The sequence below is a fragment of the Corvus brachyrhynchos genome, unplaced genomic scaffold, assembly GCF_000691975.1.
Source record: "Corvus brachyrhynchos isolate BGI_N302 unplaced genomic scaffold, ASM69197v1 scaffold191, whole genome shotgun sequence".
Classification (NCBI taxonomy): domain Eukaryota; kingdom Metazoa; phylum Chordata; class Aves; order Passeriformes; family Corvidae; genus Corvus; species Corvus brachyrhynchos.
In genome coordinates, this window is record NW_008236487.1 from 3,418,973 (window position 1) to 3,433,572 (window position 14,600).

The 14,600-nt window shown below is 40.4% G+C and overlaps 1 protein-coding gene across 2 annotated transcripts in view; it reads right to left on the minus strand.

Moving 5' to 3' along the window:
* Nucleotides 1–14,600, minus strand: part of LMO3 (LIM domain only 3) — a 56,503-nt gene that overhangs the window by 36,362 nt on the left and 5,541 nt on the right. For both annotated transcript variants that reach the window (XM_008644019.2, XM_008644017.2), the window contains one exon: nt 11,921–12,134. In XM_008644019.2, the coding sequence (XP_008642241.1) occupies nt 11,921–12,126 (206 nt within the window). In that variant the 5' untranslated portion in view covers nt 12,127–12,134. The remainder of the gene's footprint in view (nt 1–11,920; nt 12,135–14,600) is intronic.

Genomic DNA, 14,600 nt, shown 5'->3' on the forward strand with positions numbered 1-14,600 from the left:
GTCCAGATGCAGATGTCTTGGTGGCTGCATTTAGTTTTAGGAACAGAAAGCAGGGGTCCCATCTAAAGACAACTGATGTTGTCTTCTCTTGACAAGTTTTCTTAAATTTGCAATTTAATAATATTTCCTCCCAAATTTCAGTGATGAGGAAGGACAGTCACCTACACTGGCATGACATATCTGTCATCTTTCAGCACTCTGGAATTTCAGGGAAAGCAGGGAAAAGGGTGCAGCTGTTAACGTTTTCACTTCTCTTGCTTCCTCATGCAAAAACCAGAGCTGTACCTACTCCTCCTCCGCCTTGTACACAGCAGAAGGAAAAAGGGACTGGGGGGATCATCAGACACCTGCCCCTAAGGCAGGGGCAGACACAGAACTTCACAGTGTATCCTCCACGCCCCCATCAGCAGTTCTGCCTCCAGCAAGCAGCACTGCAGTGAGGATGAATTAACCAATTAGATTGTTAGGGGTTTTTTTGTTCTTGTAGCAAACCAAGAAGGAGACAGCAAAGACACTGGTAATATCTGCTCTATTCCTCCTATAAGGAAGATGCCATCTCTACGTGTCACCACCCAGTCCGGGAAGCAAAGCACTGCTGGCAGCTGCTGTAGCACAGGGGCTGTGGAAGGGTGCTCTTCAGTGCCTTTCCTCAGCAGACAAACACACCAGGCCTAGGCTAGATTTGGTTTCACAAGAGGTCAGCTGAAGCTTAAGGAGCCAAAGAACTGGGGCTTAAAAGCATGCATAAAGGAGCTCTTCAGAATTTGGGGTAAGACAGTTCTTGAGTGCCTTGCAGGGATAGTGGTTTCCAGGCTTGCAGTGACAAAAATCACATCTTTCCACTTAGGCAAGATTTTTTTCTGGGAAACTTAACACGCTTGCAATCATTTTCTAAATCTGTTTCCTTCTCATTCCAATTTTTTTTCTTCTTTTTTTTTTTGGGACGGAGGAAGAGAGGGAGTGGATAAGAAATACTTGTCCCCTATATCATCTTTTTGATACTCTGCTAAAAGCAGCAGTATATTTGTTATATAATATTGACAGTGTTGCACAAATAAGCCAAACAGGAGGCACGTGGGAGTTGGTGGCAAGAACTAACTTTTTCAAAAAACACACCTTAAAACCAGAAGGATGAGGAGGAAGAGCTGGGTCTCAGAAGAAAAGGGTTTATGGTGGTTAAATCAGACAAACTTATGAAGTGGTTGTACGTCTGCTGAAACAACCTTACCGTATTTTTATACAAGCACAGATATAAAACAGATAAAGATTGCTTTTTCAAGCGGTCACAAAGAAAACTGTTTATCTGCCACCATAGTGAGATGATGTGATTAATAACAAGATTACTCAGGATAGTTCATTCCAGAGTTATTTGTTCAGACAGAGTGTACATACCTATCAAGACTGATAATCTGGCAAATTGCAGTAAATTTTGCAAACATATACTGGCTTTTATTCAGAGTAAACCTCAGGGATCTTGTAGCAGAGGAGGTATATTTGTATGGGGAGGGAAAAGAGGTGGATGAAAACAAGCACCCGCTCACCGCAGCAGGGAGAGGTTGTGCTTCTTGTGCTCACCTTCAAATTACCCCATGGCCAAGTTGTAGAATAACTTGCACTGGGTGCTACCACCTACCCTACACATTTCAGGGGTGCTCTTATAAGACATACTTGTACATTTTACCTGTAATTATCAAATGAGAGCCTACGAGGAGCAGGGAGAATAAAGAAAGGTGCGGTTATGGCGACTACAGGAAAATGCTCAGGCTGTGCTGCACCTGGAGACAGAGAGTAATTGGGATCCTGCCTGGGACCCATCAGGGGTCATAATGAAAGGCCTCAGAAGAGCACAGAAGACACCCACTGCTGGATGTGTGCTCGTGGAGCTGCCCTTGCTCTTTGTTTTGCTCTCTGACTCTCTTCCCAGCAGTTCACTCCGCATTATGACTGAATTAGGTAAGGAGGTGCTGGGGGAAGTGCTCTTGGCTAACTTCAGAGTACAGCCAGGCTCATTAAAACCAGCACATTTGCTGCAGTGTGTGCAGCATTTCCTCTAGGTTTTAAGATTGTTTTAGCAAGCGAAGTTCTGAGCAGAAAGAATACATTTTAATTTAGTTTTTAGTGGCCCCATTATAAGTATTCAATGTCATGCTGGATTTTAATTTTATTTTTTATTACTATATGGAGCACAAAAAAGCATGAATGGAGTATCTTAATAAAAATGAACATATTCTTCTAGAAGCCTGAAGCTGCTAAGTACACAGCACTTGTTCATTAGCACAATTTTGGAGCATGAAGGGAAAGTGCATCGAGAACCCAAGATGCACAAGCATCAACACAAAACCTCAGGGCTTTTTAGTAAAGTTTTGTCTCACCTCCTACTGCTGTCTCCCAGGAAAACTGTGGAGAGCAGAGCCCACAAGCTGCCAGTGGGTTGTAGAGACAAGCCTGGACTTGGACCATTAAATCATTCACCAGCAGTTTGATTTGGGACAGTGGTACGTAGGATTAGCATACAAATAACCATCCTTCCCGTCAGAGACAAACAGGGCAAGGTTGTCACAGGTGTCAAAACTTTGACTGACGTCCTAGACACGGCAACAAGGTGCCTGGCCAGGATGAGAGCCGTGGGTTTGAGCTTTTCCTGGACCAGGGGGCCAGGGAGGTTTGTCAATAGCACACGAAGAACAGGGACACAGCAATTCAAGGTGGGTTTGCATTCCAATTTCAAATATTTGGCTTTACTAAGGCATGCTTCTAAATTAATAGGCCCTATACCTTTCAATAGGATTATTCAGGGTACACCAAGTCAAGCATGTAGTACGCATTTGTAGGATTAGATTTAATGTTATTTTGGTAATAGAGCATTCTTAAATGTATCAGATTACAGATTAAGTAAGGAAGCCAGCAAAACACTAGTGCAGAGCAGCTTGTTATTGCAACTGCCCTCCTCAACACTTTGTATAAGGCAGACAGACACATTAGGCTTATAAAGACTTATTTGAAAAGGTTTTTTTGTAAATCCACACCTCAAATCCTAGAAACTTCTGAATTCCCTATAAAATTTGTGTAATGCGAATTAGAAAGGGAGAAGTGAAGTCTGTTCCTTACGGGAAAATGAGTTTTTAAGTTTTCTATTGTCTTAAAATCTTAATTTTTTAAAACAAATTTTGAGAAAGGGTGGTAGCTCTGAACTGAGCTCAGTCCTGACTTCCGAAAAAACCCCAAGATTTATGTAGAAACAGCCACAGTGACAGAAGATTAGAAAATAATTCACAGTGATTGCAATTTCCATTCCTAATCTGCAGCCTGTAACTCATTTGAAGTATCCCTGCCTAGAAATTTTTCCTTAAAAAGTATCTAAAAGACAAAACCAAGTTCAGTGGTTGTTACTTGAACTATTGTTAGAATTTGATCAAGAATAATAAATGCTTCTGTTTCTTAGAGTGAACACATTTACAGAAGTGGTTAGTTATTAAAACTATTTACATCAACTTTTCTCTAATACATATTTCTCTTTAAAGCATCTGCAAAGAAATAATACTATAAAACAGAATAAAACGACATTTATTTTATCCCATGGTGGATCAGTAATGCTGTTCAATGCAGGGTTACAATATAATAAATACTACCCACTAGGCTAAAACCTGAGAGATGGAGTATGCTGATATTTATGGCTTGGACGCTTGTCATGAACAAAAATCAGGTTGGGTTCTCAAGCATTTTGAACATTGTATCAAAATAGATGAAAGAATGTCAAGAGAGATGTGATCATTTCTGTACATTAAATCCAAGGCTTTGAGCTTTGTTAAAAACAAAGGTGTGATAGCAGCAATACAAGAGCAAGGGTGCATTTACTACCTGATGTAGGATAGAGTTTTCTTAATCAGTCCAATACAACAATTACGGTATATTCAAATGTACAACTTGACATTCTCACTAGCTCTCACCCCCCCCACTTCAAAATTCTAAAAAAGATACAATAAATCCATAATGTTCTCTGCTCTTACCTCCCACCCCAAAAATATTTTATCTTTTCATGTTGTGCAATTACCACTTTCATCTGCTATGTGCCAACATGAGATGTTATCATTTTCGCAAACGAAAAGATGAAAAGTTTAAATTCCACTACTACAGAACGCCACTTCACTCAAGACCTGCAGGGGAATATCCCAAGGAACATCCTTCCAGAGACAAGCACACTCTGCTCTTTATAAAAAGTAGTGATTTTCTGCTCATGAAAAGTTTCCCTGTGCTGTGCTTTGCTATAAAATAGATCAACACAGTTCACTCTAGTCCCAAAGGAAAATATCTTGCAGTTAATAATTGGGATCATTGTGCTCTTTGAAAAATAGGTGCCAAATACTCTCCAGTTGCTGGTAGCTGCTGTTCTGATGTCAAGTGGGGAGAGAGACTGGATCGTGGATTCCTTATGCTCTGGATCATGGATTCCTTATGCTAGCACTCCACCACAACATTTTAGTACATCCCTAAATTAAGTCTGCAACTAACCATGCCAGTTGCCACGGGGTTGTCAAAAAATGCTCCATGGTCAGCATTCATTTAAACTCAGTCCTCACTGGTTTCGAGAAGATGAGATCATGATCATCTTGCAAGTACCTGTAGAACGTGGGATGAAGAACTCCCCCATGATCGCTACGTGTAAATATCACACCAAACAGATATGCAGAGATTTATACGCAATTTGAAAGCTCTACATGAAATTTGATAGATTCATACATACAGCTAAGAAAAGATGCACCTTTCTAGAGATGATTTGGACATCCTTTTTTTGTTCTTAAATTATGGCTCTACTGATCTCCACAGCCATTTTGAAATGTCCCCATGAGATGCAATGAGACCCAAGTGTTGAAAGGCAAATTGATTCAGGATAGGCAAGAAGCAGCTTCAGGAAGATGTAAAGTAACAGCCCCAGAATTACATTACAGGGAGGGAGGTGTAGAACAAGTAAAGCTTTTTGAGAAGGTTGCTTCAGATGTTTGTGTCTGAAAAACTTCAAAAATTCCAGAATATTTTGACCCAAAATCCCCCAAACATGTAACTATTACTTAAATTTATTTAAAAGGTCATCCATTTGTATACTAAGGAATCCATTAGGAAATTAGCCATCAAATAAATAATGCATTTGATACGGTATTCCCAGAATATGGATTCTTAAGGACGGCGACAGTTAAGACTAGTTTCATTTGGAAACCATATCAGTGTTGCATACTGTGTATTTTGGTTTCCAAATCCACCATGAATATACTGAACTTCAGTGAGAAATTAAAAAAGAAAGCAATTTCTAAAGTCAGGAGGGCTAAACAGGTGTGCAACAATGTTAGCTCATTTTGATTTTTACATGTTATTCAAACATTAACATCCAGAAGGAATGCTATATATTTGCTGGAAGACCTGAAAAATACAGTAAATATCAAGTAACAAAATTCAGGAATAGACCTTTTCTTTTAATTACATGGTAGGGACTTGAGGGGTTTTTTTCAGTTTTGTGTAAAATGTCCCCAAAAATTGATGAAAATTTCAAACACATTTAAAAAAATTAGAAATGTGCATTTTTTTAAGGAATGGATATGTAGAAGAAATCAGAACTTTTTAAAGGCATCTCTGTGTTAGGCTATTAGAACTCGATATTATTCTACTACATTATGCATGGATGCTTTGTCTCACATATGCTTCTGGTCAAAAATGCAGAAATTGTCCAATTAAACCTTGGCTATCAAATCCCATGTCACAATGCAGTTGATAATATTCATTCCTGAAGTCAATAACTTTAATATGGCTATTATTTTAAAGATATTTCATGAGAAGTACTAGTCGTAAAGTCACTTCTGAGGAAAAAAAAAAAATTATCAAGGATGAAAACAAGAAAGTTGCATTTCTTTTAAAAGAGGTTACAGGAAATACTAAGCAGAACTACTGAATTGTTGTTCTTTCACCAGGAACGTTATCCCATCCTCTGGCACTGCAGAATTACTTCGTCTTCCCCAAAATCACTGCTTTTATTAAGCTTTACTGAGCTGCTCTGTATTGGCAAAACCTTTGTAGTAAAATAATTTTCCATCAAAATACACGGCACTGTAGCACTGTAATGAAGAGCTGTAGGACAGGCTTTAAGAGGCACGGTACTTTCATCTGAAAAGTCTCCTGAAATTCTTTGAACGTTTCCAGGGGATTAATGAGGTATTTTGACAACACACGCAAAGCGTAAGGTTTTCAAGAAGCCTTATAAGAGGGAAGATCCACATTCTTGAAAATTAAACTGTGTATTTTAAGCCCCTAAAAATAACACAATTATTAAAAATTTGGCAGCTCTGAAGAAAACTACCAGCAGATACAGGGAAACACATGGAACTACTGAAGAGCGTCAAACTTGAGTACACACATTTCACAGCATTTCAACATGACTTAAACACCAATTTTAACAGCTTAATTGAATGTTTCTTATTAAAAGCTATCACAGATGAACTAAAATAAGAACAAGCTAAACTAGCCAGAGTGTAACTAAATCAAAAGCATTATTCTTTGCAAGTTGGGTGGATTAACTGTGAGTGTGTGCATCACTCTCCTTATCCCTTTCAACAACTGTTAAGGTGTTTGGAGGTTTTCAAAACCTTTGGCAATTTGTGGAAAAGAGAGTATTCTTGCCTTTTTTTTCCTCTTTCCAAGACACACTAAATGATACCATTTATGTAAATTTAGAAGAACACCCATCACACACAGCAAAATTAGAACAAATGAGCTGCTACACCTACCATTTTTTAAAGTATTTAAAAAATATTTTTAGGGAATGTTCCTGCAAACTACTAGTCTGTTGAATGCTTTAATGCATTGCAACAAGAATATTAGTGTATAAATAAGGGTTCAGTTCTAAACAGCTTTAGTGAAGAAAGTGGAGCTCTCAAGCCTCACTTCCATAAGTACCTCAATATTCCTGAAAACCCTGCTTGAATCTTTAAAGGTCTACCCTTATTTAATCAAGCTGGGCAAGAAACATGTTGAGGAGGCATTTTGAAAACAATTTATAACCCACTACCTATGAAAATATGCACACAGAGAGTATTTATACATGCATTTAAGCAAACTGATAGCTTAGGTGTTTGTCATACTGCCCATGACGTGAGAGAGGAATGGGATCTGCTAATCGGCACCAGGCCACAAGACATTTTAAGTCTCTCTAAGTGCTCCTACACAGTAATTTTTTAAAATAATAATTGCCTTTAGAGTCTGAGCAGTTGTGCAGGAAAAAGCTGTTTCCTAAATTCTGCTCTTTTCAGTCTGCACTGAAGCTAAATATTTTACAGAGGCAATGTCTTTATAGTGCTTATGGTTGAACACTACTTTCTGTAGTCAAGTCTTGTTATTTACAAGATCTTCTCCAATATCCAGTTTTAGAGGCTTGGCTTTTCTCAGGTCTTTATCAGCAAGTGGGGAAGAGAACAAACCCAACGTGTTCCATCCCTTTCTTTGGGAATGGTGATCTACTAATTTTCATAGCTGTTCAGTGGTACTTTTAAAGTCTGCAGTATATTTACAGGAAGAATCAATACCGAGGTGGAGGGGGAAGAGTGGGGGGAGAGGGTAGACTTTCTGTCATCATCCTCCCTATTCTAAATAAGGTTCTAGATGTGTATAAGGGCAAAAATTCCACCCCAATATATTAGTTTTGTTAATCCTTTTCTTATGATCTTGCATGCCTGGCTAGGGAAATTATGCAAAAAGTAATAAAAGTTCTAATTCAATTTCCATGTTAAGAGATGGATTTGGAAAAAAAAAGATATATATATCAGAAACCATATTCTTTGTGTTTACTAAGAGATATGCACTCCAACATTTAGTGTCATGGAGCTGGAGTTAAAACCAGAAACGGCAAAGATAATTTAGCTGCATGAATGCCTGCTCTTCAGTAAAATGCTGCCAAAATTAAATAGGAATGAAACAGCACTTTGTAGTCATTGGTCGCTCAGCGGGGTTTGCGTAGTTAAAAACCTAAGTGAAAAGGGTGATTGACCTACATTGCAACTAGCTTAGCACAGCTGTACTTTCATATTTCTGCTGCATCCGAGGAAGCTCATTATTTAATACAACTGAGTTACATGTAATTGTTGGTCTTTTATTTTACACTTCTAGGGGCCAGATATTAATCTCAAATGTGCAGCAGGCGTTACCGTGCATCTGGAAACATCCACGGCTGCCCATTCGCAGGCAAGGCTAAGAGAAGGGATTGCACACAGTTGCACCTGAAATTAGGAGGCTGCCCAGGGGTAGAAGAACCTCACAAATATGCAGAAATCAAATGAGCAGATGGAACAGAAAGCAAATCCCTTGGCACCCCAAAGGCAAACGCTCTGCTGTTTCCCTATTGTTTTGAGCAGAAGCAGCCCAGAACGTGCAACCAAAGCACATTTCACACAACTCATACCTGCGGTTTAAATAAGTAATAACATTCCAGTTAACAACCAGTTTGACATGTTAACAGCCCAAGGGCTGTTAACATAATGACTGGTCATTAATGGCAGTAATGACAGATTTCAAAGGGAATATCATGCTTGTAAATGGACATGCTGCCAGTCAGAAGAGAGGACAGAGCAGGATAGGCTGATGCATTAAGATGTCACCGTGCAGCTTTGGAGGAAAAAAAGGGGAGAAAAAAAAAGTTCTTGCATATTTCACTTACTATAAATGGACTTGAAATGTTGGCGTAAACCTAAGTTCCTTAAATTAAGTCTTCACTTTCCAACCCAGGAGTGTATAAGCAGAAGACAGAAGCCTGCAGGGGAATTATACTCTGCATATCATTTTCATGGAGTGTATTATTTCTAACACTGAGCCCTTTCTTTACTCAAGTCAGTTCCCATCCTCGTTAACAAAACGGAGCTCGTTCCTGCCACGGCCACCCTGATACCCTGGTGTCGTACGCCACCTCGGAAACCACTGGAGTGCCTTACATGAATCAGATTCCAGGGCAAAGCTTCTCACACGCGGAGCATCTTTCAAGCTCATTACCTCATTAAAAATTCCTTCCATTCCCTCAATCCCTCCCAATCCGGAGAATAAGGTTTTAATGTAGTATAATTAACTAATTTTACCAAAGGAGACAGCTAAAGCGAAGCAAGTTTTGAAGTTCTGAAGATAGAGAGTATTTATAAGACGCTCAAAGTGGGGACCTCAGGGCTCAACTGCAGCACGAGAGCGTGCATCAGGGCTGAGGGAGGGGGTAGTTTTTTTGTCAGGCATTTCTAAATGAAAGATACCGGAAATATTTTTGCAAACAGACAAACACACAATCATACCATTTATGAACACAAATGTGAATGCTAAAGCACCCAAACTGGCTACATGATTGCTTGTAGCATCTGTAGAATGCCTGTCTTATTGAAAGGCATAATGAACACTGAGAGACAAGTTAATAAGCAATTTTACTCTTTATAGTATCGTTCAAGCCACATATCCTCTAGAGGGCACCACATAAATTAATAGGAAGCCAGAACAGTTTTACACGCAGCAAAGACTCCCTTTATGATTAAAAAGAAAAAAACCTAAGAAGATAGTTTGAAACCATAATCGAACTCTAATGTGATCATTACTACAATGCAATTTGTTCCTTAAATTCGTATCAAGTGGGTTGCTAAATATGAAAGCTTATATGACTACAAAGCTAGAGAAAATTTAACTAGTTTGTACATTAGCATTAAAAAGATGACTTTTATAGGTTCACTGCATAACTAAGTAGATAAGATGCAATGAGGCAAATGACTATCTGCAATTACCTTAAGTGCATCAGTTTGAAGTTTAGTGTAAATACCAAGTTTAAATCTATGCACTCACAAGTATCACTCAAAAAAAAAAAAATCATAACAAAATAGCTTCATTAAGACTCAATAAATCCAGAGACAAAAATCTGAAACATCTTAAAACCAGTTATAGGATTTCTCATGTATGCTGCTTTCGTGTGCAAAAGTAAAAGGTGTTGTGTGTGAAGAAAAAACTGAAACACCAGTTTTGAATGTGATCATGAGAGAAAAAGACAAAAAATTCTCCTTTCTCTGAATCACTTAGTGTGAGTTTTAACAATCTGTTAGCAAAATATTTACTCCTGTTAAACCTTCAAAGACCAGAGAGCAAGAGCGTGTGTGAATGCATCTGTGCTGGGGAAATGCTTTGCTCATATCTTTACTACCACATCATTTCTGGTTTTGATTTTAAACATTTGATTTCAAAATAGTAGATCTGCTGCACTAGCGCTTGGGAGATTCAGTAAGCTCAAAGTCTCCAGTAAATTTGGAACTCAGATGAAACAGCCATAACAGTTCTCTCGCTCCTGCAGGCATTTGTTGTGTAAAGATTATTAAAATGGGTTTTGAAAGTTGGGATGTTACTTCCCCCCCACCAAAAGCTTTTCCAAACCCTCTCTACACACACTCACCTAAAGACCACAAATGACCTAGGTTCATGTATAACAATTCCCTTCTGTTCCAACAGTTTTTAAAAGTGAGGTTTTGTTACCTACTGCTTTGGCAGCTTTAACACAGAGAGTTTAAGATGCAGCCTTTATGCTAAGTTCCCAGCACTCTATCTTGGGTTCAGCTCAGAGCTTTAATAGGTAGAAGAATACTTTTACCATTAAGAAGTCTAAGCCCATCTGAAGAACCTGATCTGCCTTTCAGCCCCAGCTCAACAAATGCACAATGCGTTTGTGAAGGTTTTTGTTCCACTCTCTTTTTCTAGAGGTGGTTATGTGGAGAGCCAGAGTACCAACAGCTGTTAGTGCTTTAGTCTTGTTTCCTGTTCCAACCAACCCACGGTGTAAAGCTTGGGAACTGATCAGTGTGTGGGAACCTCCTGTTTGGTACCTGTACTTAAGCTGAACTTAGAAGTTAACGCATTCAAAAAGAATTTTAATTTTTCCCCAATGTATTAGCGACTTCGACGTCCCTTTAAAAGGAAAAGGCTTCACTAAAGGGGCAGGGGAAATATTCCCAGGAGTTCACCTTAGCCTGGAGCAGCTAGTCTCATTAGACCCCCTCTACAGGGAATGGAGGAAAGGTGTTGCTATAGGAAATAGGTGCTCGGACTCACCTCAGAGGAGCCTTTTCTCTCTATTTACTATTGAGAGCCCAGGGAAACTAAACTTCCCAGTTAAACTTATGTCTTGCAAAGCTGCCCTATTGACACATGAGCTGCAGATAAACTATCCTGGTGCTGCTTGTCCGTACTTTGCTATGAGTTATTCCTCAAAAAGTTCTGAGAATGTAGGTCCACGAGCAAACAAGAAGATAAAAAAGCTGATTTGGTACCTCTAACAAGTGGCCACAGTTTAGCCAGCATCCCATCCAGGTCACCAGCTGAAACTAGGAGCAGAGGGGATTGGAGCTCAGACACATGGTTACTAAAAATGGGGAAGACAGTTGGTCATCCTGGTCCAGCTTCTAACAGCTGAGTAGCAACATTCACAGAAGCTTGAGTGCCACAAATGAAATCCCTTGGCAAACTAAGAGGACAAAAGCGAAGACGGGTGAAACACGCCTCCCTCGCAGGGTTCAAACCCTGCCCTGAAGCTGGTGAAAACCATGCATCTGGTTTCAGGCTGCTACACCTGGCCATCACTGTGCTGCCAGGAGGAGGAGACCACCACCTCCCCAGGAGCACGGTGCTGTGGGAAGCATGGGGGGAATTACTCTCTTCTACACCAGTATCAGCATCAGAAATCTGGCAACCACCTCCACAACCTGGTTGTGTGCACTTTTTGACTCAGACTTTAATTTAATCTCCATGTTTCAGTACTTGTTTCCTCATTTCCACACATACTCAGCCTTGCAGCCCTGCTTATGCGAGAGCAGCTCCATAGGGAAGGCTGAACAGATTTCCCGAGTTTGTCAGCGAGTGGAAGAAGGCCGTGACCTACCTCAGATAGTCTCTGCGACAAAGGATAAGGTTGGCTTTGGTGTACAAGGTAGAGCCCACCTCCCCCAGGCGACAGTCACAGCAGGCACATTTCAGGCAGTCTTCATGCCAATATTTGTCCAGGGCCTTTAGAAGATATCGGTCTTTAATCTTACGGTTGCAGCCAGCACAACCTTTCGGCTTGGTGTCTGGCTGGACTGAGAGCATTTGTATACCTGAAATACAAGAAGACAAGAGAAGAGTGAAAATAGATATTCTCTCAAGTACAAAAACTCTTGCCCTTTTCTTCCTCCACCTCGTTGCTGCTCCCCCCCACACCCAGTTCATTTAAAAGCCAGTGGTATAGATAGGATAAAATAACCTAGTCAGTCCACAGCAAGCTGAAAACAAGGCTAAGATAAATTTGAGAGCAGAAACTTCCACTGCTCGAAGTTCCACAGCTTCTCTTTAACACCTCATTTACCTGGTCTCTTTGCTGAAAAGAAATATGATTTAAAAAATAACATGAAATATTAAAACAGTTCAAAGTCATCCAATTTCAGCCACAGTATGCACTATTTAGCAATGCAAAATTTAAATAAACAGCGTATCTCCAAAACTTAGCCACCCAAAATTTAAATAAACAGGGTATCTATATGGCAAACATAGTTAAGTCCACATATTTGGACTTATCTGTACTATCTTCATAAAATATAAAAGCATTTCAGATTCCAAAGAAGAAAAGATTGAAGCTTTTAGAGGCACAGGGCAAGAGTTTCTGGGAGACTTGACATAGAAATTTTGATGCTGGCAGGGGGGTGTTTTATTTTTTAATATTTTAGTTCTTTTTAAACATATTAATGAAGTGATGAGATTTCCAAAGACTTCAGTACCAGCAATGCCAGTCACAACCTGCAGTGTAAGGACCCTCTGAAAAACCTGACTTAAAATAATCTGCACAAGGTCAGAGAGTTTCCAGTTTGTCAAGGAAAAAAAAGAAAAAAATAGAAATGCTGCCCCACTTTCCAATCCCAGTTTTAGCCAACAGCTACCTCAGGACAAGGAGTACAGTAGTGTCCATTAAGTATATATACACCTTTTGATGTAATAGCTGAGAGCATTTAAAAAACCATTCAAACACCTGAAACACTGTTTAATGGACAGAACTGGCAAAAAGTGGAGCACAGCTGAGTGATGTTACTCAGAGCAACACAGCCAGCTTCCAGGGATGCATTCAAAAATCAATTGCCCTCGGCTTTACAGTAAATGGGGAGAGGTCGCTGCCCCAAAGTGCTCACACACTGGTCTCTCTGGTTAGCTGCATGAGCTGCCATCCCACTGCACTCAGACTAATTCTCCGAAAGTTACTTCTTAGGATAAGCAAAATAATAGCTCTGTGGATATTTTAGTGGACATCAAACAGGCACAGGAGGGAAGGGAAGAACCGACAACAGCAGCTTATCTCACTGTTTTAAAGCCAGTGATGTAACTTGAAAAAGGTGTTACTCATTAGAACATATCCGAATATTGCAATGAGGATTTGCCAAGACTGGGGAACAAATGTTGTTGCCAACAAGCAAGTCCTACTCCAACATTTGGGGTATGGAACCCTATTATTATCCAGAGACTGGAAAAGGTCAAGTAGATTCTCAGAGCAAAGAAGAACAAATTCAAGAGCCCCTCATCATGAATGTTCTACTAGCTGGAGTTAAGAAAGCTTGGCAGTCCCAGCCTCTATCAGCAGATCTTGGCTGGTGCTGTAACACCCCACCAGAGGCAGGCAGGTTCAGGGGGCTAGAACACAGACTAGCTGGGGTTTCTTCGGTTTGGTTTGTGTTTGATTTTTTGAAATCTCTCGTGAGAAAAGCACAGAAACCAGCATAACCTTCAAAGCAGTGGTAGAGTGTGTCTTTATGGATATCAAGGTTACAGAGACAAGAGGCTGAGGCATCCCAGGGATCTCCACACAGGTGTACGTGGAACGCATGGAACCTACGTGGAGCACAGTGACTGCATGGCCAGTTTAGTGACTTTCCGGTGCTCCCAAGCTGAACTCCTAAGTCCCACCTGCAAAGCTGATCGCTGAGTTAGAAATAGCAATTCTTATTGCAACACATGGGCACGGCAGCCTTGCTCCCCTCTTTGCAGTGCAGCCTACCACACACCTTGGAGTGTGACACATTTCCGTGGTGGAGGAGCCGTTCAGTGGTGCGCAGGCAGTTCTGCTAGCGGACACCCCGAAGCACCCCGGCAGTGCTGCTGCACCACATCTGCAGCTCATGATAGAAGTGTAAGGCCTATATTTTTCCATCAGCCAGTTTAAAATTGTCAGTGCTGCCCCTCCCATCACTCCCCAGCCGATGCTCATAGCTCCTCACCACGTAGTTACTCCTAAGATCTGTCCCTCATTCCCAAGGGGGAGGATGAGATCCAGCGACCTGCATAGGGCACCACAGTCTGTGGCAGATCTGGGAACGAACACACACATTTCCTCTTGAGAAAGCACCACGAGACAAAGGCTGAGCCTTTGCAGCGTTTTCAACTGACAGCTGACTCCCCTGAATCCAGGGTACATCACTGAAAGAGCAAAGTAACATGACTACAAATAAACGACTCAAAGCGTGAAAATATCAGAGATTTTTGGTAAGGAACCCTTTACCAGACTGTAAAGGGAAGTCCTGCTGAGACTCTAATAACATAAC